Source organism: Odontesthes bonariensis, chromosome 16, assembly GCF_027942865.1.
Source record: "Odontesthes bonariensis isolate fOdoBon6 chromosome 16, fOdoBon6.hap1, whole genome shotgun sequence".
NCBI lineage: Eukaryota > Metazoa > Chordata > Actinopteri > Atheriniformes > Atherinopsidae > Odontesthes > Odontesthes bonariensis.
Window position 1 is genome coordinate 17,369,467 of NC_134521.1, and position 22,452 is coordinate 17,391,918.

Below are 22,452 nucleotides of genomic sequence, written 5' to 3' on the forward strand. Positions count from 1 at the left end.
TGAGAGGGTATTTCAACATTGACATACATTTTGTAATTTCCTGTACAGAGCAGGAATGACATCGTACGAGGAGATATGTAACTTTAACAAGGAAGCAGGGTCAACTAAACCTCTCCCCAGCTGCTTTATTAAGTCCACCAACGCTCTGTCTTAATTGCTGTCATCCTTGTAGAAGACCTTGTGTGAAATATGAGTGCTTTTCTTAATGAGCACTTTTTATAGAAAGTAGGTGATGCCTTGCTGGGGCAAGAGAAATAAAATAAGTATTTTCTAAAATGTTGTGTCTGTGATGCATATAAACTGACAGTGATCAAAAGTAGAGGAAGTCAGATTTTGCGGGTGTGACATCAGCAGGTAAGATGGCCCCACAGCATGGGTTTACTAACAGGTGTGGTCATAGAATTAGAAGATATTTCATTAGTTTGGAATAAGGACAGGACTGATAAATGGGTGCTAGACTCATATAAAAGTTCTGAAATATGTAAAAACCTACCTTTGTATGCTGAACTGTTATAAAGTGGTTCATATTATCACATGGGGAGACAAACAACAAACAAAATGACCAAATAATGTTAATTTGAATGACTAAGTATGTTTGGCAGCTGTAGGTTAATTTTTTTCTCCTTTGTGACACAATTTGATAAAGGTTGACACCATTTACAACAAACTTTGAATTAGTTTCCAATGTAACTACCTTGAATTTACAGAAATACTTAAAATGAACGTTTGCTCTTCAATACGTTTTCCACGTGTTAGTCCAGTGTACTTACATAGGAATCAGTGGGTATTTCATTAGTAGCTGTTTCACCCAACAAAATGTAAGTATGGGTCGGTCTGAATTTTTCAAAAAGCAGTTAGGTTTTAAGGCGCTACCAGTCCTTGAAAAACTCCAGACAATCCCCTGAAGATACATTTTGTTTTTCTGTTTGTTATGCATTAGAACCTAGAGGGAAAATCTATCCTCAGAGGTCACAAAGCCACAGCCTGAAAATGACAAAAACTACAATACAGTATGGCAATCTGCAAGTTATCCTTATTTATTTGGACTAAAAGTGATTAATGTATAGTACAGTTTTTTTTTAATATATATTTGTAATTATTGAGCACTTCATGGTGTGGTACTGGTACTAATAATACAGAGATAGCCCCTCAAAATAAACTGCATGAAATCAGAAAATGATGTAGCACCTTTGCGATAATGCCATGGATCAAACAGCTGGAACCTTTGAGCCGGAGGCTGCTTCAAACATGCATGTTTCAAATATGTGCGTTTCCTCTTGGAATGTGAAACATTTCTTTTGTGGGATTCACCTCTTTCACTAATCCGACTTAAACACTAGATATTTACAGAAGAGAACAGCAGTCTCAGTATAATGGGGAATCCGCACAGGTAGGACTACTCAGTTTGGTTCACATCAAGGGCAAAGCGTACGACACTGCTGCTCCTCCGAGGCTCGGCTCTGTCCAGCTGTGGTTGTGGTCCTCCTCCAGCAGCACCCTGGGAATGATGATGACTGGGTCGGAGAACCTCGTCTTTAGCATCTCTAGGAGGCAGCACATGGTTAAGACACCAGAGAAGGAGACAGAAAAATACACATGATGAGGCATTTTTCTCTCAGGCGAAGCACAAGTTTTTAGGGTTGAGCTGAGCACCCCGTGACCGCTCATTTCAGGAGAAAACTCAGTGGGAGACAAAAATACAGCAGTGAGCTTCTTTACGTGCTACGAGTATAACAGAAAAACAGTCTAAGAAAAATCTCTATAGAATTAAGGACTTCCAATTTATGTCATATGTGGCACTGAAAACTTAAGAAATATATATTTCAGATTAACTTAGTTGTGGGAATACCTATTTCTAATGATGTACTTTGAATTTATATCAATACAGGCCACTGGTTTACATCTATACATTGACCCAGTAGTTTAGTCACAATATCAAAACAATCAATAGCGCAACAAGGGTCTCGGGGTGTTCTTTGAGAATACAACTGCAAGATGAAGTGCAACAATGGAAAAATCATTAGCATGCACTTACAGTTTCCTTTGAAATGTGTCTTTCCAATGCAGCGTCGCTTCCCTCATTCCATTCATACTTATTCCTCATCTTATATCCATGCTTACACTCATCACATGTTCCAGATAAGAGTGCCAAGCCTGGATCGCGTCACTGAACATAAACTCAGATTGCAGGTCCAACAGAAAACAGTGGCAGCATGCTTGAGAACAATGTCCACAAAATATGGAACTTTTACTGAAGATGCAAAGTGATCTAGTTTCCTGAAACCTGTCTCTTATGTGAGTGGGGAACTCTTTAAGTGAGACAATTCAGTCATGCAATTAACTTAAAATCATGGAGAGTGGGTGCATTACAGCAGCTTGTTCAGGAATGGTTGGAGATGGCTGGACTAAACCTCAGGCCTCCTTAAGAGAAGCCATCTTAAGGAACCTTAATGACCATTTTAGTGTCCATATGGAAGAGAAATACAAAGGGGAGTCAACCAAAGATAATGCGGTGGTTTACCAGAAAAACAAACTGTGCCACTGTAATTGAAAACCAAAGTAAATCATAACTCCATGAGCATGTATGAATGAGAATGAGAGTCATTTCTGGCTCTATTTGCCTTTCTTGCTCTTGTGATTACCTGGGATTGGGTAGTGCACAGCCCCACAGGTGTTGCTTTAGAGTCTGCACCCAGCCAATATCTCGGATTGGCTGGCAAAGTTGTATGTAGTGGTACTGTTTTAGCACAACCCTTCAAATGAATCAGAATGTCACTCATTAGCACAGGACAGACTGGACACAGCATCATCCAAATGTGAAATCCTCAACAAATAACATATAAGAGACAACAATGTGATCATAGCATGTTTAGCAAAATGCTTAAGCTTGGTTTCTAATTTCATTTGTACACAAATTAAAGGTTGAAAAAGCTCATGACATGTTATTCTGGAATAAGTTTCCGGACATCGTTTCCCATGCATGTTGCTCTACGAATCAGATGAGGTCTTGGAATATATTGAGTCATGATGCAAAAATAATATATTCTTCAGCTCTCACGTGAGGGCAACATGCAGGGCCTCGAAAAGATGTCACAGCTCATGCCAGAATGCGGTGCAATCTTAGATAAGCATAGAAAGAGGCTGTGAGAGCAAAAATTCTCTTCCATGTGGATAGAATTCATAAATGTTGTCCGTCACAAAGACAAAAGACTGGGACGGGAGAAACGCTGACAGATACCTGCATCCGCTAACCTTGAACCATTCCTCTTAACAAAAAGAAGCAAAGAAGACACTGCTTTTTCTGCTTTTTGCATTTATTTGTAATGTTTCATTAAATACGAGCAAGCAGATAGAACACAAGCACGTCACATTTTTTTTTTGTCCAAGACATAGCTTTCTTTACCATACTTTCTATCCTTATGTGCCTAATAATTACACAAAGATAGCACCGTGTGTGAGGTGTGCTACGCACTGTTTACATTTACAGCCCCTACAAGCCCCCCCACACCTCCCTTGTGTTACATGACCAAGTGCCCCACCTCCCTCACCCTCCCACCAATCAAAGGCTGCAAAATGCTAATGATTCCGACCCTCGTCCCTGACGGGGTGCGTGCTCAGCTTGGATAGCTATGGCGGTGGGGGTGATGGTTGCTGCTCTCTCAGACACCAAAGGATACAAAAACAGAACAGAATGAAGGGGAAGATGCTGAGTAGCAGATAAAACAGTGAGGTGTGTGTGTGTGTGTGTGGTAGTGCAGCACAATGACTGGTCGACCCATGACAAGACTATACAGCTCCCTACTAACCCTAAACAATATTCTAAGCGGATGCTCTGGACTATGTAAAGACTTGACATTTAGCCCTGTTACCATGTGTAGACAAATATAAGATAAAATTAAAGGCAGATAATATGGATAGTAATGTTAATAGACCAAGAGTTACAACATAACTTACTTAATGTTCTCTTTTCTCACTGAGAATATTTTCACCCACCAGAATTTCAATCACCACCAGTGGAAAACCAACATTTCAGCGTCATCAACGCAACATGCTGTTTGGCCAAAACAAATCAAACATGGATCCAGCAACAGAGTAGGGAATTCTAAAATCTAACCATCTGACCATCGCAACACTGTTCATATCAGAACAAAATCATTTGCATAAAAAATAAAAATAATCATGATTTAACTGGTCCATCCATCTGCCCCCCTCTTCCTAGGTGATGTGAAAAGTGCCATTAAGCTGCAATATGAGCCGTCTGCTATGGTCCCGTGGCGGCCTAATCACATTGGTTACGGTCACCCTCAGCAGAGTGCATAACAAAAAAACCAAAGGGAGGTGTGTATATGACTGCATGCTAATGCATATGCATAACTGCGGCTTCACAGAGGGACCGGTCTTGTTGGTAAGGACTGTGTTGGAGGTCATTACACTGAATTATAGTCAGAGAGTCTGACAGCTGTGTGCGCTGTGAGGTGGGAAGACGGGGAGGAAACCACGGCACTCAAATCGATATTTTCAAGCTCCTTTGGGCTCTCCTTCTCTGATTATGAGAAACGTCATGACTCTGCTGTTAAAGGTTACATCTGCACGACTGTGTTATCTAATTCACTGAGAATATCTAGCTGCTATGCAAATGATCGGTGTTTAATGCATAATCGGTTTATACGTGACCCAGATGGCTACCCAGATGGACCTTGATGTTTACAAACTGCCACTGTATCAATGGGCTTTGCATGAAAGAAGCATATGGGAGAGCAAGGGGTTTTTCTTCAAATGAATTAAAGACAGTTTTGTCGACAACAGAATTAAAAATAAAACGCGGGATTACAAAGTCACACTCACCAAAGCTTTGATAGTGGCATTGCCAAACACAGACGTGGAGCTCAACGAAAGGAGAAGAGTACCAAAGATAACAGAACAGGTACAGAATGAGCCGGGAATCAGACACTCATGAATAACCAAGCAAGACATTTATCAAAGATTTTCAGATTTGCTGTACATTTGTATGCAGAAATATTATCCAACGTGCCAATTTGATTGATTTGTTTCTTCAAAAAAAAAAAAAAAAAAAAAATGAAAGAAAACAAATCCTTGATAAACTCAACAAAGCAATCTGCTCAGCTGATAAAAGCCAACCCTTCAGACTTGCATGTCACTGGGCCCATGCAACAAGACTCATCCATTGGTTGCCCAGGCAGCCAGTAGCCATGGCAACCTGGAGATGGAGGCGAGCAGAGTGGGGGTGGTGGGTGGCATCGAATGGCAGAGACAGGAAGGAGGATGCTCCCGCTCACTCGTTACTATAGCGATCTAGTATAGAGTGAGACGGGAAGAGTAATGGCATGTCATGTTCAAACCCTGACATATTATTCGAGTATTGTTGTACAAATGTAGCCAAGAGGTAGTGACAGAGGACAGAGAAGAAGAATGAAGCGAGGAGGCAGACAGACTAAAGAGGGAAGAAGAGACAGATGAGAACAAAGATGAAAACCTGGGGGTAATTTTGCAGCCTTTGTGTTCGTTTCCCCAAAAATAAAGAAAAGAAGAAGTAGTGCTAAATTATTTTTACTCTTTTGCCTCAGCCAGTTTGTTGTTGATCTCTTTACTTTTCTCCTTGTCCCCCACTGCCGGCCGGTTCTCGGGCTGGTTCTCCGAGGTCGTCTTCTTGGAGCCCTTTAGCGCGGCGCTCTGCTTATCTTTGGGTTTCTTCGCTGGCTTGCCATGGCCTGCCGCTGTGGCTCCAGACTTTTTGGGTTTAGAGCGGGAGGCACTATACCTGTCAACCTAAGGATGGCGGATAGCGGAGAAGAGATTCCTGAGGTGAAATGCCTCAGTTATGGTTCGAACTGTTTTGAACAGGGTAAGAATTTCTCAAAACTTTACAATTTTGAATATTTATCAGCTCTAATTTCTCTCCCGTTCACCACATCGATCCAAAAGCATACTACAATGTAAGGCACGTCTCACCTGTTTAATGGGGTCTATGTAAGGCTCGCTGTACAAACTGCGTATCCTCCTTCTCTCCAGGGCCTTATTGTTAGCAGGCTGCAGCGGGGCTTGTCCCTTGAAGGTCGCACTGTAGCTGGTCTCAAGGCTCGTCTTCCCATCCGGTGGCAGATACTGAGACTTGGCGCGGATCATCTTTACTGGCTTCACATCTCTGTAAGCCTTGAACTCGGTACTGTTTGGAAAAACAGGAAATCAGCCATCAGAAAACAGTTGTATTTATATGTAGGTTAATGAATTGTCTTCTTAGTGAATGTAAAATGAAAAGATTGATGCTGTTCTCACATAGGCTGGAAGTAGTCTGAGGGTCCAGTTGAACAGTCTTTTTTGCTTTGGAAGGTTTCTAACTGAATGAAATGACCCAGAAGTATCTAACCAGCAGCCACTATAAGAGCTGTTTGAATTACCTTAATGCTCAGTAAAGGAGCTTCGGTGCTTTCTGAATGATCTCCTTCAGCACAGAAGCATCGTTTATGAAATAAAAAGGAGTGATTCAGTCCCATAATTATGTGGGTCTGCAACTTTCAAAATGACGCTCAATTATTTTCATTCAATCACATTTGTACAGGGAGAGTGAGCAGCCTGTAACAGCATTATCTTTGACTTTTTTTTGCCTTTTTCTTTCCTTTTTTCATTACGAAACAGATTATTACATTGATATAAAATACACAAGAACCGCCTCCTGGTAGCAAATTGATAAAATTACCTTTAGATACAAAGTATTTAAAGGACTCTTTGCAGAATATTTATTGAACAGCTTTAGTTTCAGTGCTGCAGACATCACATAAATGTGTCAGTGAGGTTGGATTCACGTTGCAGAGCAGGTGTCTTCTCCCACGACCTGGGAGAGTTTTTCCCCACCATCTTTCCATAACCTCATTTTCCAATAAGATAAAAGAAAAAAAATTCAGGCATAGAGGATAGGATAGGAGTCACTGCGCCTAGCCAAATATATGTATATGTATACATATACATATACATACATATGTATATATACATACGTATAATTAAAAATAAATCCAGCACATTAACCCCAACTTGTCATTTTAAAATGGGAGTTTGCTTAAATATACAGAGCTAAGCTAAGCAAGGTCTAGCTTAATAATTCATGTGTTGGATGCATCAAAGTGCAATCAAGCATTTCATCTAAATCACTGCAACAAAACAAATAAGTGTGTGACACAAAATGTCTAATCTTTTAAAAAAAGGACCTGTGTTTCTAAATATTGCATTTTGTAGCTGTGTTTATCACTAATACATTGCAAGGTAACCATATCAATATCTGTGTCACTGCTTCTGTTTGCAATATATTAGGAAAAAGTCAAGTAAGCGATGCATTACTACTAAAGAGCAGAATATGTGAGAGGTACTGTGAGTGGGAGGAGGAGGTCTGCTCGACAGTCTGACGGTGTGTTATTGTGCACTCCTCACAAAGCACTTCGGAGGAAGGTCAGCAGTATGACATTCCCACCGAGCAGGCAGGCCTGCAGCACATGCTCTGTATCACTCTGCTTATATTTAAACGTGTATGGACGATCACTTACAAAGGTGCACATACTGTATCGCCCTACAAAACTCTTATGAGTCACTTATGAATTCTGTTTCTCTGAGGTGTTTTGCTCCCTAAACATTTCCCATCCATCTGATGAATACTAAATATACAGATATAGCCAGTGTTAGCAATTACTTTTCTTTTATTGATTATTCAGCTGACTGTTTTCATTACTCTTTTAGTTTTTAGACCTGAGATGGTCTCTGAAAAGGTTAATTTGGTTGATGAAAACCAGGATTTGGGATCATAATCAACATTGAAAGGGTAGAAAAACAATTCAGAGAATATGTACATATAAAGAATTACGTTCTTTAAGATGATTTGGGAACGCAGATGACAGCAAATAGAGTTTGATTAGAGTTTTTTTATGAACAACTCTTTCTTGAACTTTTATTGATTGGGTGTGGGATTCAGATCCGAATCCCTTCACAATTTTTTTTACTTTGCAATGCCAATATTTCTGATAATGGCACACAAACACATTCCAGCACAGGGGTACGGCCAAGGCTTTATGAAACATATCAATTGTCTGTGTAGGTAATGAAAAATGTGAGTATTTTCACACAGATTCACGCCACACATTCATACTTTAATGCTGGATTTAACTACCTGTCAGACGCCCTCAGGGACTTTTTTTTTTTCAAAACATCAACTAACAACAAATCTAGCAACTTTTAGGGTAGATATCCCAAGTACTGGCTGGCAGGTTTCTCTCCTGCTGCTGGAAAACCTCTGCCTGCTTTGACTCCATACTTGCGATAACTGCGAAATAGTCTTTAAATAATTTGGATGTTGATATTGTCAGATGGTGCTCAGAAAAAAAAAAATCAAGATTTTAGTAAAGCAGATTAATAGTGTAGTCTTAGTCTTGATGGACTGCTTTTTGGTCACAATTTCTGACTCATTTAGTCATCTGAGAAGGGAAAGAGAAACATGTGAATGAGAGCAACTTTCTTGGAAATTTGGCTGTGTTAGTATGCAGAATCAGGGAGCACAGAGAGTAACAGACAAGCAAACAGATGTTAAGGACAGCTGACACATGGCATAATGTGACATCCCACCCCACTCCTGCACCAACTGTCACGTCAAGCTAACGTCAACATTTGAGAGCCCGGTTAAAGATGAAAGTGAAATGTTGGCAGCTAGTGCAAGTGTAGAAAAAATATTCTGGAGTTATGTTGTCCCAAGTGGATGGCAAGATATTTTTCACTTTTATACCTTTGCTAGCCTCTTTTGGAGTTGATGCTTTAAGCTAAATGCTAATGTTGTCATGCTAACATGTGTTGAGATCACATCAGTTTAGCATCTTAGTATCCAAGGTGTATTTGCTCAAGTTGCTCACGTATTTCATCTAAACTTTATGGTATTGTCTTTGAAGAATATAAATGAAGACAAATGACATTTACAATCTTGTTTTTCAGATTTAATTCAAAGCTAAGGTGCTTTAATTTTCATTGTTTTCAAGTTTCATTGATCTAAAGTTAAATTAGGCTCTAACATTCAAGCTGTTCATGTGTCAAACAAAAACCAAAGGATAAAATCTAATTTTGTCATATTGTGAAAAGCAGTCCATCTACAATAAAAAGCCTGGTGACAGTGCCAGGGCTGCTAAGTGCAGAAATCCTTTCCTGTAATGGTGCAAAGGAGAGGTGGAAATCACACAGAGAGCCATTGCATAACAGGACTGAAGTCCACTTACAAGGCTGAACTGGGCCAAAAAGCTTTAATGCAAAGAAAGGTTATACAACAACAACAACAACAACAACAACAACCAAGGCCAAGAGTATAGCGTGCCCACATGACACCACAGGGTGTGTGTTTGCGGGAAAAAGAGACAGATTGTGAAGGAAGACAAGGTTCACAGTGTGGAACACCAGCCTGTACTGTAACATCACCGCTATTCATGAACATATGACTGTGTAACAATAAAGCCTGTGTCTCTGAGGTCAATGTGCTCTTGGTACTTGAAAATAAGTGTTAGAAAAGCTTTCTTGGTTCAGGGTTTGACAAAGCTGCATCTACCAGCATGAAATACACGTGAAAACATAGCAGTCTGAGGCTCATATGAGGCGGTTTAACTCTGCTCAGGAAGTCAGAAGAGAGTCAACGTCAGTAGCCTATGTAGGCAGTTTAGTGAAATACAAAGAAACAGCGACAGACACTGAAGATGTCAATTTTTGTTTGACTACATTTGACTGCAGCCTCTGTATGGGCTTCTTTTGTTGTTTCACAATGAAAAACCTGTCATATGAAACATGCTTAGACAGTTTATACAAACGACTTATTCTGCCAGACATAATAAGAAAAATATGTGTTTTACGATCCTACAGGCATCCAGGGCTTTAGGCTACGTGCCCACGACAACGGTAACGACAGATAAACGCATAACATTTCGACAGATGTGCCTATCTTGCACACGGCGACGGCGTTTTTAGGAGTTCAAAACGGAGTAAACGCAAACGCCCTCCAGAGTGGAGATCTTGAAAATGATCCAACCTCTCGTCGCTGTAGGAACAGTTCAAAACGCAGAAGTGCTTTTTTTGCACACGTTAAGTGGGTAGTTCTCCATTAACGACTCACATATCTCACTATATTTATTTTGGACACTCTCCCAATCCACATTATCCACTGCCTTCCTGGCTTTGTAGTTCAGTGTCGTGTTCAGGAGCAACTGGACCTCATCATCTGTCCAAACAAAGTTTGAAGGCGTACTGTTGTTGCCGCCGCTTTGCCATTTTCTTCCAACTGACGCGGAGGAAGTAGCCACAAAACAGGCATTTCTCATATTTATTAATATATAACAATATAACTCATATAACAATACCAAAGGTATTGTTGCTACTGCCACCTACGTCCGGGGCGTGCATTCTACATCGGCAAACTGCGAGTTTTATACGTTTTCCCTGTTCCCATGGATAGACAGATATCCACCCCCAAGCGCTCGTGAGAACGCAGATAAATTGTGGAGGAAAAAAACGGACATCTGCGTTTATGCTTCAGAGCGTTGTCGTGGGCACGTACCCTTAGCAAAACTAAACAAAAAGGTAGACAGTTTGATACTTTCTTCGAAACTTTACCTGATAGGAAGCTTACTGTCTCAGATTTTGAAAACCTCTGATGTCAACAATAACCCATATGTGACAGGGAGAAGAGTTGTGATATGTCTTCTAACTGACAGTACTTTACAGACAAAGCCTTGCTGTCAGTAAAATGCTTAAACACGTTAATCAAATTTCTACTAAGTTAAATTCTTATTTTTGAGCTGCTGTAACCAGACATTTATAAATGACTGAAAAAGCTTTCACGTTCTAAGTTTGAACATCTATTTTCCTTTTCCTGTTTTGGAAGACGCACTCCATTTCCACAGCTGTTTTGGCAGGCTGATCCCAGTGAAACACACTGTTGCTACAACAGTCCCTGACAGGATGGAGTCATGCCTGGTTACAGCACTGCTGGGGGTTCATGCAACCCTGCACCCACATGGCACAAGCTGGACGGCTCACAGTTGGACAGTCACTTTCCAAAACTGAGGCCTGAAATAATACATAAAATAAGAACAATTCATGTCAGAGCTTTCAGAGCTTTTTCTTTAATCTTACTTTTGGTCTCACAGATCCGTACAAATCGGAAAAAGATCTAATCAAATCCTGAAGAAAAAAAAGGCTAGTTTGTGATTAATTACTCAGTTGCATTTGTACAGATAAAGATGTTAGAGATCACCAGAGCTGTTATAATTCATGGCAATCCACCATCAATCCAACATGTTTCATGAAATATTTCACTTAAAAAACAAGAATATAAACCAATTTGTCACAAGATGAAATTCCACCAAAGTCGATAGCATTCATCCACCGAAGGCCAGTCTTTGAGAGTTCTGATTTGTTGACAGAAAAGCACAACACTGAAGGCAAGATGGTAAAAGCAAGAACACAGCTGCACAATACTACAAAACTGCAAGAAGGTTGCAAAAACTAGGCAGACTAAAGGCTGATTTATGCTTCAGACGCAAAGCCTCTGACGCTCGGACGCAGAGCCTCTGCGAGCGTCAAAATCTTGACCACTCCCCCACGCAGAGGCTCTGCGCGCGTTGTCGTGCACCTCAGAAAAATCCTGACTACGCGACAGACGCACGCAGACCACCAACGGAAGTACGCAGACAAAAGCTGCTGTGATTGGTCCTCGGTGTGCCTTTCCGGTTGTCTGTGTGGCTTCCTCCTTTGCATTTTCGCTAACTCCAATAAAAGAAGCTGTTCTTCTTCGATCTCGAGCAACTCCAGATCCATATCTTGTATACACTTTTTTTTTTTGAAAAATAAACACTTCCGCCGGCGCCCCCGAAGTTCTCGTCACCGCCCACCGAAATTCTCGCGAGGGGAAACTGCTGTGCGTCCCGAGAAATTCCAGACCGAGGTTGCAGAACCATAACATGAAAAGTGGTTCGCGACCAGAGCAAAGCAACACGTCAAGACGATAGACGCAGAACTATAATCCGCCCTTAACTAAACACAGGGAGCAGCAATCAGCAATGACGATACAAAAAGCTCCAAAGCATTAGCCTGGCTGACGCGTCCACATCTCGATGAGATGGTGGTCTGGGAACTAGGTGTGCATTTTCTTGTATTTGAAGCGTGGTTTACGAATGCCTTTATTGGGCGCTACGAATGTTTATCAAATGGCGTCTGGTTCTTCCCATGCTGCTTTGCGCGCGATTCATAGCCAATTGTATCACTTATACCAGATGACGTATGTAGAGCGACAGAAATTCAACGAGGAGGAAGGCAATGAAATCTCTCAACGCCAAACGTTGCTCTTCTAAAAGTAAACTTGCGTTCTAAGCTACTTAAAACACTTTCCAAGGCTGCATCGAACGGTAACGTTGTGTCTGCTGCCATGTTGGAGTAACACTCTACAAGCTTCGGTGTCGCGCATAGACGTCGTCGTCGTCTTGCTGCGCCCCCCCCCCCGTTCTGTGATTGGTTCCCTAACTCAGGCAAAAATAAGAGCGGTGGTTTCCAGGCTGCCTTTGCAGTGTGAATGAAATCGTGCGCAAAGCAGCATGGGAATTCCCAGGCTAGCAAAGCATCAGCACAGGCCACAAAAACAATGTGACAAAGGTGGAATGGCAGCTACGATTATCACTGAATGTCTGATTAGAGCAGAGAATTAAAGCTGCAGTCTGCAACTCTTTTTCAAGCATAATGCCTGGAACTGTCCGGGGATTCTGAAAGTAGTACATTAAATACCCCAATACAAAAAAAATGAGTTCTCTAGGTCCCCTATATGTCCCGCTAGGTCCCTCCAAAGCCAGCGGGTTTGTTTACAAAATTGCAGACCGGACCAGTAAAAGGTAACCAATCAGGTTACGAGCTGGGCTCTGCTGCCTGTCAATCACCGATTGTGCACGTGCGATACAAGGTAGGCTCGTCCCCACGCTTATTTATCTAGACTATTGAACTTCATTACGGGCTAGTCTACTGCATTTTGCGACTACGGAGGTCACCGTTTTCAACTTCAAGCGTTCTGATAGATCATGTAAACTCTTAAAATGCCAAAAGTGAGGACTTTACGTATGACAACAACAAATCCTGCAGACTGCAGCTTTAAGGAGGGACGAGAGGAAGGACGAGAGGAAGGACAATTCTGTTCAACCTGAATGGTCTGCAAGGTTTTTGCCAGTTTCCAGGCAACAGTATTTTCAAAATAATGTGCAGCAGGTCATGAGGTAAGTTGTGGGTACAACATCTGAGATGTTAACCACTTAAAAGCATTGTCATTTAACTGAACCATTATTCCTTTCCCAGTATACATGCAAGGGAGGAGACTCAAGTAACTAACTAAAGTATGTCAGACACAGAGATGCTCTGGACTGTGTGAGAAAATGTTCCAGACATTCTGCCACTTCTAACTTTCACTGTGAGAGATCATCGTACATGTAAGTATAGCAGACATAGACTTTGTCTTTAAAGGGATAATCTGGAGTAAAATGCACTTTAGATCAATTTACGGGATGTTGGGAGTACATTCGTTGAGTTGACATCAAAATCATGTCATTCGGATGTGTTTTGAGAATTTCGATTTGACCGTTTTTAGCCAAAAGTCGTTAGCCTGGAAGTGAATGGGGCAAATCATGTCACCGCTACAAAACGCTATTTTTATACCTCTTCTACAGCTCCAAACAACATAACACTTACGTGGTAGTGAGTAGAGGGTCCCTAAAGCCAAACCGAAGTGTCCCGAGGTCTTCATGTGGTCGGATAGAGAGTCCAGAATGAATTTAATCAAGCCAGTACCTTTCCGAAAATGTGTCTGCTGCAGCTGCCGCTACTGACCGTGGTGAAGTTGGTTTGATATTGGTTTGAAAAAAAAGACACCTTATTTCCTTATTGTGAATATCTGTCAAATATCCAATGTCAAACCAACTTCACCACGGTCTGTAGCGGCAGCTGCAGCAGACACATTTCCGGAAAGGTACTCCGGATTATCCCTTTAAGTTAGTTGAATGGTGATTTTGTCAGATGATGCTGTTGTTATAAAATCAGGATTTATTAGAGCAGAGCGACAGTCTGGTAAAGATATAAATGACCACAAGTTGACACAGAGTCTTGATGAGCTGATTTTCAATCCCGAATTCTGACGCTTTTAGCCGTCTGACAAAAGAAACAGAAAAATATGTATATGAAAGCAGCTTTGTGGAGAATTTGGCTGTATTGTTATATACACTTCTGTTCCCTGTTTCATGGAAGATGAAAGTTTGGAGCTTGTGTGTAAATTAAGATTGAGATCCAATTTATTGGTCATGCATACACACGAAATGTGTCCTCCGCTTTTAACCCATCCAGGTTGGCACCTGTTGACACACACATGCACATGCACATGCACAGGGTCACACACTCAGAGACAGATGCCAACCTGGAGCGGTGGGCAGCCATGAAGCGCCCAGGGAGCATGGCGGGATATGGTGCCTTGCTCAAGGGCACCTCAGCCGTGACAAGGAGGTGGACTGACACCCCTCCAGCTATAAGTTCCACCAATCTTTTTTTTTTGAGTGGCGAGAGTGGGAATCGAACCGCCAACCTTCCGGTTATTGGACGACCGACTGAGTCTGGTTGAGAGTTTACATGCAGGAGTGTTTTGAACAGCAACTGCATTTTCTAGATGAGTTATTTCGTGTTTGAGAAGCTTTATTTTGTAAGATTTAGGTCAGATTTACAAGTCTTGTTTTGGTCAGACTAACACAATAACGAGCAGGCTTTTTTTTGGTGTCCTGTAAATTTGCTCGGTAAACAGAGGCTGAAACCAAAATCTGGACAATAATCCATAAAGTTGTACATTAGATATAATACTATGGGAAAAGAGGGGAAACAGACACAATAGTGTTGAAAATTGATCACATTTAACTTCCTCTGATCCTTCAGTCTCAAATGTGAGGATTTTGCATCTCTGTTCATGGCTGATTTCAGTGTTCCGTGGTCTTTTCCTCGTGTTTGTGGCTCTGTTACAATGCACTCTCTAAGCTGTAAGATTTGTGCAATGACACTGCTAAGGCAAGTTTCTCTCATGATGATTCCAACTCTAATTCTACACCAGCGCTGGCCAGAGATAAAGGACCAGCCAGGCTCTCTCACACTAATCCAGGGCATCGGTCTCCCCACTCACAGCACCACAGCTTCACTTCCAGACAGTGTTTATTGGTGTGCAAGTCAGTGCAGATCCGGGCTTCTGGTCAGCATTCCCTCTATTCTCACTTGCCCTCTTAATCCTACAGCCACTCTTTAACTTATCAAGCTCAACGGAAAGAGTAAAATATAGCATTGTCACTGGATCACAAAGGATGATTCCCATGCAAGTTTTACATTTCAGTGGTAACAATTTAAGTTTAGGGTTATTTGTTAAAAAACAGCAACTAGGTAACAGTATTCATTCATTCATGTACATAATTTCCATTTAATATCACTGTAATTTTTTCTGTTCTTACATACACCTCCAGGTGCTACTTGGACACATCATCATGGATGGACATGATACATTGGATTAAATGAGTTACATAAGACGGCTAGTTTAAGTGTAAGTGAGCAGCACTCTGAACTGATGAAACAACTACAGCCCCCTTTTATTTTCAGGAAGAAGAAAAATCAAGGCCGTTTTAAAGAAAAGTAGCCATCTTGGGACTTTTGGACTTCCTTCCCAGTTCAGTGTCTGTCTCAGAACTAAAGCAGAAAGAAAGATTCTGCATCCACCGCTTGTCAATCCAAACACGAGGCTTTGCAGGCTTTCTAAAGAGACTCAATTTTATCTGCCAGAATCCATTGCCCATGTTCTGCAAACGTGACACAAAAAACAAACTCATTTTGAGTTTATTAGGCATCCATGTCTGTGAGATTGAGGGTTTCTATGTGCTTAGGTGAAGAGCAAAATGAAAAGATGAGGCTCCCAAGATTTTATTGCCGTGAGAAATATGTTGAGCTAGTATATGTGACACAAATCTAATGAAAAGCTCATGCCTCCTCAGTCTCCATGAACTCAGCGAACCTGCCCTACTGTCACATTTAGGCTCATTTACTTGATAATCCTTCCTGCACCCTGCTCTTTGAGTGTCTTTTCTTAGCTGACACACATCTCATAATGAAGCAAATAACACTGACAAGATGAAGAATGGTCTTTGTCTTACCGCTGGGATTGTGGCATAAAGCAAACACGAACAAAGACTCATACAGCAGTTACTGCCTCACCAATTATTCTCGTGCAAAAAAACAAAAAAGGCATTTTAAACACAATGTGGTGAGGTGGCAGCAGGAGGAAGGTTGTGCCTGAAAGGCTGTTTGTGGATAACGGTGCGCCAATTCATGCAAGAAAAGAAATAGTCAACATGAACTACAGCTGTCTTTAACATTTTTCCAGGTGCACTGCAGAAAGGGCCTTTGTGTTCAGGAAGTTTTCTGCCAACCAATAAAAATCCAAAGAAAAAAACGAGGGGAAAAGAGCTTCATGTTTAATTTACCAGGTGAAAACCAGCACAATGGTACGGAGGGCTGAAGCATACTGACCAGCACAGGGCTTGTTTGACAGTAACAACAAACAAGCTGATATTCTTCATATATAACCTAAGATGTTTGTAACCTAAATGTGAATCTCGTCTCCACTATTTGTGGATTAGATTTAGCAAAATTGTGATTCAAAATGTCAGCTTCATTTTTTTAATGTCAAAGACAAGTATGTTAAAGCTATGGTAGGTAATCCTAGAGAGCTAGCAAGAGAGCTAGCAAGATTCGAAAGTGTCCCCTCCTCTAAGCTCCACCCCCCCCTCCCCATTCCGTCAGTGCTTCATCCAAAGCCGGTAGAACCGCATGCGCACACGGAGCAGGGAGCCGACAGAGGGGGGCGTAGGCAGAAAGCAGAGGCATCTGATTGGTTTTTGTAGGCGCTCCAATCCGAGATCAGCGGGACGCTGATCTCGGATTGGTCAGCTTTTTCTCAGTCCTGCAGCTGCCACAGAGGTCTGATTATTTTCGTCCCTTTTTCTAAATACATTTTGTATAGATTTCTCTCAGGACAGACGGACCATTTCACCCAGTATTACAAAATGTGTTTCTGAACAGGATTACCAACCATGCCTTTAAATGAAAATGATGCATTTCTAACCAAAAAAATATTATTTGGAAAAAGCTTAGAAAAAGCTTGAGTATCTGTGATGGATACTTAACCAAAACAATGACTGAAACTTCAAAGTGTTTGTCTTAAGATTGTCTCCCATCTCATCTCCAGTTGACTTCTGCTGTTATGCCAGCGCACCTTGTTTCCATCTCAGAACCACAGACTCAATCTTTGTCACACTCATTTGAAGAGTTTTGGCAAAAGTTCTGTGCTGACACTGCAACTTGACGGGCCACAAAGGATAATCGTTCTGTCAACCTTTTGGTGTTTTCCCATTACAAGGTAAGGCTGGTTTTGTCTCTCTGAACTCTGATTTTTAGTACTGCTTGGGCCGAAATTCCAACCAAGCCAGGCTAATGCTATAAAGTGATGTGGAAACACTGCTGACCACAGATGGTCAGATAGAGTCGTCGCCTTTGGACGTACAACATCTCCGCAGCAGCACACACACAGACACACTTCCTTGGTCTATGAAGTTGTTTGAAAGTCCATCACACAATTAATAACATAAATGAGGGATATCTAATTTGTGCACAAGGATCATATATTGTGTTCATGACTAAAGATTACATGAACATGTTTATTAACTGCAAGTAATCAGGATTTGCTCAGATGACCCTGAAACTTCCCATAGTTATGCTGCTTGCTATTGGCCTAGATTGCTGGGGGACCTCCCATGATGCATCTTTCCTTATTCTGCTCTCTTTACTCTCCATATTCATACGACATTATTGTTGTCATTAACTTGTGTTTCTGTTTCTCAGCAGGTGTCCCTGGCCTGTCCCTTATGGTGTTGGCTGTCCTCTCTAAACCCAGCTGGTCGACTCAGCTGGCCGCTCCTTTCCTGGTTCTGGTTCTGCCAGAGGTTTCTTCCTGTTTAAAGGGAGATTTTTTCTTTCCACAGTCACCTTGTGCACGCTCAGCATGGGGGATTGGATCAAAGACAAGTTTAGATGCGATCTATTGGTTTCCTTAGCTAGGGACATTTTTTTTTTATTGGCTCTGTATGAATTGGACTAATCTGGAATTTAATTAAATGGAATTGATTGGATTATGATTGTGTTACAATGAATTGGATTGTAATTGGCTTGAATTGGACTGCATCTCTGAAGTGCCTTGAGATGACATATGTTGCGATTTGGTGATTTATAAATAAAACTGAATTGAATTTTTCTTTTTTTGTCCTCTGAGCAGAGTTGAACTCTGTAGCATTCAGTCATTGTGATCCCTCCCAAAAAGATATTCACGAACGTCTGTACAAAAAGCCTTCAGCTTACTGATTCAGAGCCATAACCACTCTATACTCCTCAGTTGTCAGTTGCTTTAAATAAAAGCGCCTGCTAAATCAACGTGATGTAATAAACACACACAGTGAAGCTGTATGTGTTTCCTTTGTGTAGCTGCAGCTTCACACGCTGCGATGATAACCAGCTGATCCTGCCCATATCGAGGGGATACTATCTGTAGTGGTAAAGGAAGCGTGGAAGAGCCGTGCTGAGGTGACCTGTACAGTACCATTTAGCAACAAGATGCAGACCCTTGCAGATATGTGAATGTGGAGAGCATTAATTTGCATAAACACGTTCTTTAGAATCATCATTTTTAATCTTGCTTGCTATGTTTAAACTTAAGTTGGTGCAGTCCTATCCTTTTATTTGGTTTATGTTTTCAAAGGTGTTCTTAATATCGTGATACTGTTTTTGACCACATCCTCATGGCTGACTGGCTAACTATCACTGCTTAGTAATTAAGAAAAGATATAAAACATCAAATACAAATTTCTTAATGTGTTTGTATTTGTGTGCTGTGTAAACATGTGCACACCAAGTATGGCATTAACCCACAGTTGACCTGCTTTGAGGCTCTGCTGGTAGAAGAAGACAGAGGGGTGACTGGGCTTCTGCTTGTCACAATGCAGCCATTTCATGCCATGTGGGGGGAAGAGTCCTGAGCTGCACCCTGCTGACTGCTCAACAACACAGGCATACCCCAGAGGCACCAAACAGCTGCACCACTCAGTCACTGATCTCACACAGCACCATCCACCTCAACCTGCAGAGTCACACGTCAGCCAAGCCTCCTCTAACAAGCCAAATCTGCTTATGTTGAAAATGTGTTTTACAAATATTCAAACTATTTCCTTTGGGCAGGCAAAGACTTGAAACATATAATGGCAAAAAAAAAGTAGAATAATCCAGTCTCAAATTTCACCACAGAATCTCACAGTCTCACATACAATATAAACACAGTCTATAGGAAGGATGCAGAGCTGCAGCAGGCCTGCATGCAGCAGCGGTGACATGCGTGACTAATGTTCATCCACCAACAAGCCATCATCATTCTCAGGATCATTGCATAATAGAGCACAGATTAGATGTGTAGATCTAAACATCAACAGCATCGTACAACCCTTTCCTTTTAATTTAATTACATTCCGTGCGGAAAATCAAAGCTGACTGTCATTTAATGCTTTGAGATGGCACGGAAGAACTAGTTTGCAAAACAACTGTTTTTATAAGTCGGTCCAAATAAGTCCTGTAATGTGGAAATAAATCCGTTTTTAGGTCTTCAATCACTACCTAACATGCAGGGTTTCCTCTTAGTTAAGGCCTCCAGGCATATCTTCCCATAGTTTTGTTAGTCTGGCTGAAATGACCTCCTGTATCTCTCTGAGTTACATGGAGCTGAAGAAGCCTCACAATGATCACTTTGTTTCAACACAATCTTAGGCCGAGGGTGGTCAGTGTAGTTGGATGGCAAAAAATGGGAATGTGCAGCAGTTTTGACAGTTAATTCCAATGTCACTGTAAAATCCAGTGACTCTGCATGTTAAGATTGTCGTTGCTGTATGAACTTCGGAAGTGGACTACATCATCTGAAATACTTTGCACACTTTTCGCCAAATAGTTGAATAAAATTTGATTTTTTTTTAAACAGCCAAACGTGTTTTGCCAACAGATGGACATTAAGAATGTGCACATTTGATCATAATGCTCTTTCCGATACCTTAGTAAGTTAATACAAGTTTGTTTAGCTATCTAACAACAGTTGAGACCTCTCTGACCCCTTCTTCGGCGCCTGAAGCCTGTGGGCCTCCGAGGTGGTCAACACACACCAGTGAGAGGCGGGCAGTGCGTGATAAACTCACTTGTACGAGCTGCCAGCTGTAATCTCCTCTTTGATCTGTCTGTTCAGAGCATCCACCGCCGCCCTCCCTCTGCCCTCTCCTTCCACTTTCAGGACCACCTTCCTCTCCCCATCCTGCTTGATGGGCCGCTTTTTCCTTTCCTGCCCCTGCACGAGGTCTTTCTCCTGCACCTTGTCGGCGATGGCGCTCTTCTCCACACCGCTTTCCGCCACCGCCTGCGCCGCGTGCTGCTTCAAGTGCCTGGATCTGTCCAGTGGCCGGTCGTCGCCGGCGGTGGGTGGAGGTTTGGTTATCCAGGGGTGGTCGTACCTTTTCGGGATGGGCCAGGGCTTGTAGTCTTTCTGGTACTGAGTCTCGCTGTTAAACGGTGTTTCCGGCTCGTGGTACTCGTTCTTTGGTTTACAGCTCGGTTCGGGTCGCACTTTCCAGTGTTTAAAGTCCTCGCGCATCACCGAGCTGCTCACGCGCTCCTCGGAGACGCACCTCCGGGGCCCGCGCGCAGCTGAAGCTGTGCGGTTTTCTGCACGAGACGGTTGCGTTTCTATAGCGACCCGGGCCTGGGACGGGTGGAGTGGCGGCTGCAGCTGGATGTGCTGCATCTCAGAGACGTCCGTGTACTTGGTGTAGACCAAAGGCACGGCAATGTCAGCCTTGTCCAGCTGGTTCCAGAAGCGGGCCATGCAGCACGCCCTGCTGATACAGGGCCACGCCATGGTGAGGGGTGGACACTTCCACGAGCTGCAACACTAAATCCAATGGGTCCGAGAGGAAAATGTTTCTCCACACTCCGGTATCCTGATGTGAGAGAATCAAGATGTCCGTACGAGAGGGATGCAGACAGTTCTGATGCTGTTGACGTTAAAACTGATTGGTTGGTGAATCCATTGTGCTTTCGGAAAGGTGCGGATTGGAAGAAATGTTTTTCTAAAAACAACAACAACCTTCCAGACGTTTTCTCAGCTACCCTCTGTGTCCGCTCAGTTTGTCCTGCTACATCACGCCAGCGCAGCGCACTGCAAGGAAATGCGGCCCCGCCCGCCTGCCCAGCATCCCGGAGACACAAAACTGGAGGATGAAAATAAGAGTCAAGCTGGAGACAGTTTAACTTCCGGTTTAGCCCGCAGCCTAAAAATAGGATGGCACAATGTCATTGTGAAAACATCAGGAGAAAAAAAAAAAGAAAGAAATAAGACAACATAGCCTACTGAAAGTGAAGCAAATTATAAGTCGGCAAATTTACACGGCACATCTGGAGCAAGAAACTCCCCAACCAGGTCCTATTGCCTTGATAATGAAATAGGAGTATGATCTTTACGTACCAGGACGAAATGAGTCCATCCATCACCAAGCTCGTTCTCACTTCTTTCAAGTATTGGGAGATAAACTCAAACACACATAAAGATATAGCCTCTTTATGTCTATCCATATTCTTTAGAATATATTTATAGCATTTAAAGTAAAAATACATTAAATTTCTACAGATAAAGACCATTAATGATCATAAAGACATTTATGCTAAGAATGTCTGAGTTGGATGATACTGCCAAAACCTATTATTTTTCTATAATAATAACAGTGTTTGAGTTATGCTATTTCTTTTATTTGTTCTTCCTATTAGTATTATTTCCATATAGACTATCTATGGAAGAGAGTTTTGCATAATTAAAGTCCCAGTGAAATAAAAAATCTCCCTCATTTAATCCGGTTCTGCACATCAGTTCAGGTGTTGTGGTGGGAGTAGCTGTTCAGTATCCCCCCATTACCCTCCGTCATACTTTAAGATGTCTTCTCTGCACTGACACAACTCAAACATGATCAATCCTGTGTTACAATAGCATTAACCGATGCCAAGAAAACCATATTCTTCAAAAAAACAAAAATATCAACAAATCAGTGGATCAGTCTTTTGGCGGGATGTGCAAATTTAAAAACGCTCACAGTAAATTTAGTCTAATTCCATCAAATCTGGCCTCCCTCCCCTGCAATACATCCAGCTGATGCCTCTTAGTCCTGCTTTGTCCTCAGTGAACTTCTCACCTCATTAACTCACATTGTGTTCACCCAACATGTTGGAGCCTGCCATCAATTTATC

General features: G+C 41.9%; 1 protein-coding gene across 2 annotated transcripts; it reads right to left on the reverse strand.

Annotated features, from left to right (window-relative positions):
- Positions 1-1,044: 1,044 nt before the first annotated feature.
- On the reverse strand, positions 1,045-21,430 carry map6a (microtubule-associated protein 6a). 2 transcript variants are annotated; one of them, XM_075486474.1, is made up of 5 exons: positions 20,361-21,430; positions 5,971-6,184; positions 5,573-5,787; positions 2,643-2,753; positions 1,045-1,544 (listed from the first exon to the last, which is right to left on the reverse strand). In XM_075486474.1, exons 1-5 carry the CDS (start codon positions 21,071-21,073, stop codon positions 1,397-1,399), a joined length of 1,401 nt encoding a protein of 466 aa, XP_075342589.1. In that variant the 5' UTR covers positions 21,074-21,430; the 3' UTR covers positions 1,045-1,396. The 2 variants fall into 2 exon arrangements, 1 of the variants encoding a protein (XP_075342589.1); XR_012773090.1 differs by having other exon boundaries at positions 1,456-1,544; positions 2,036-2,753; positions 20,361-21,428.
- Positions 21,431-22,452: the final 1,022 nt, after the last annotated feature.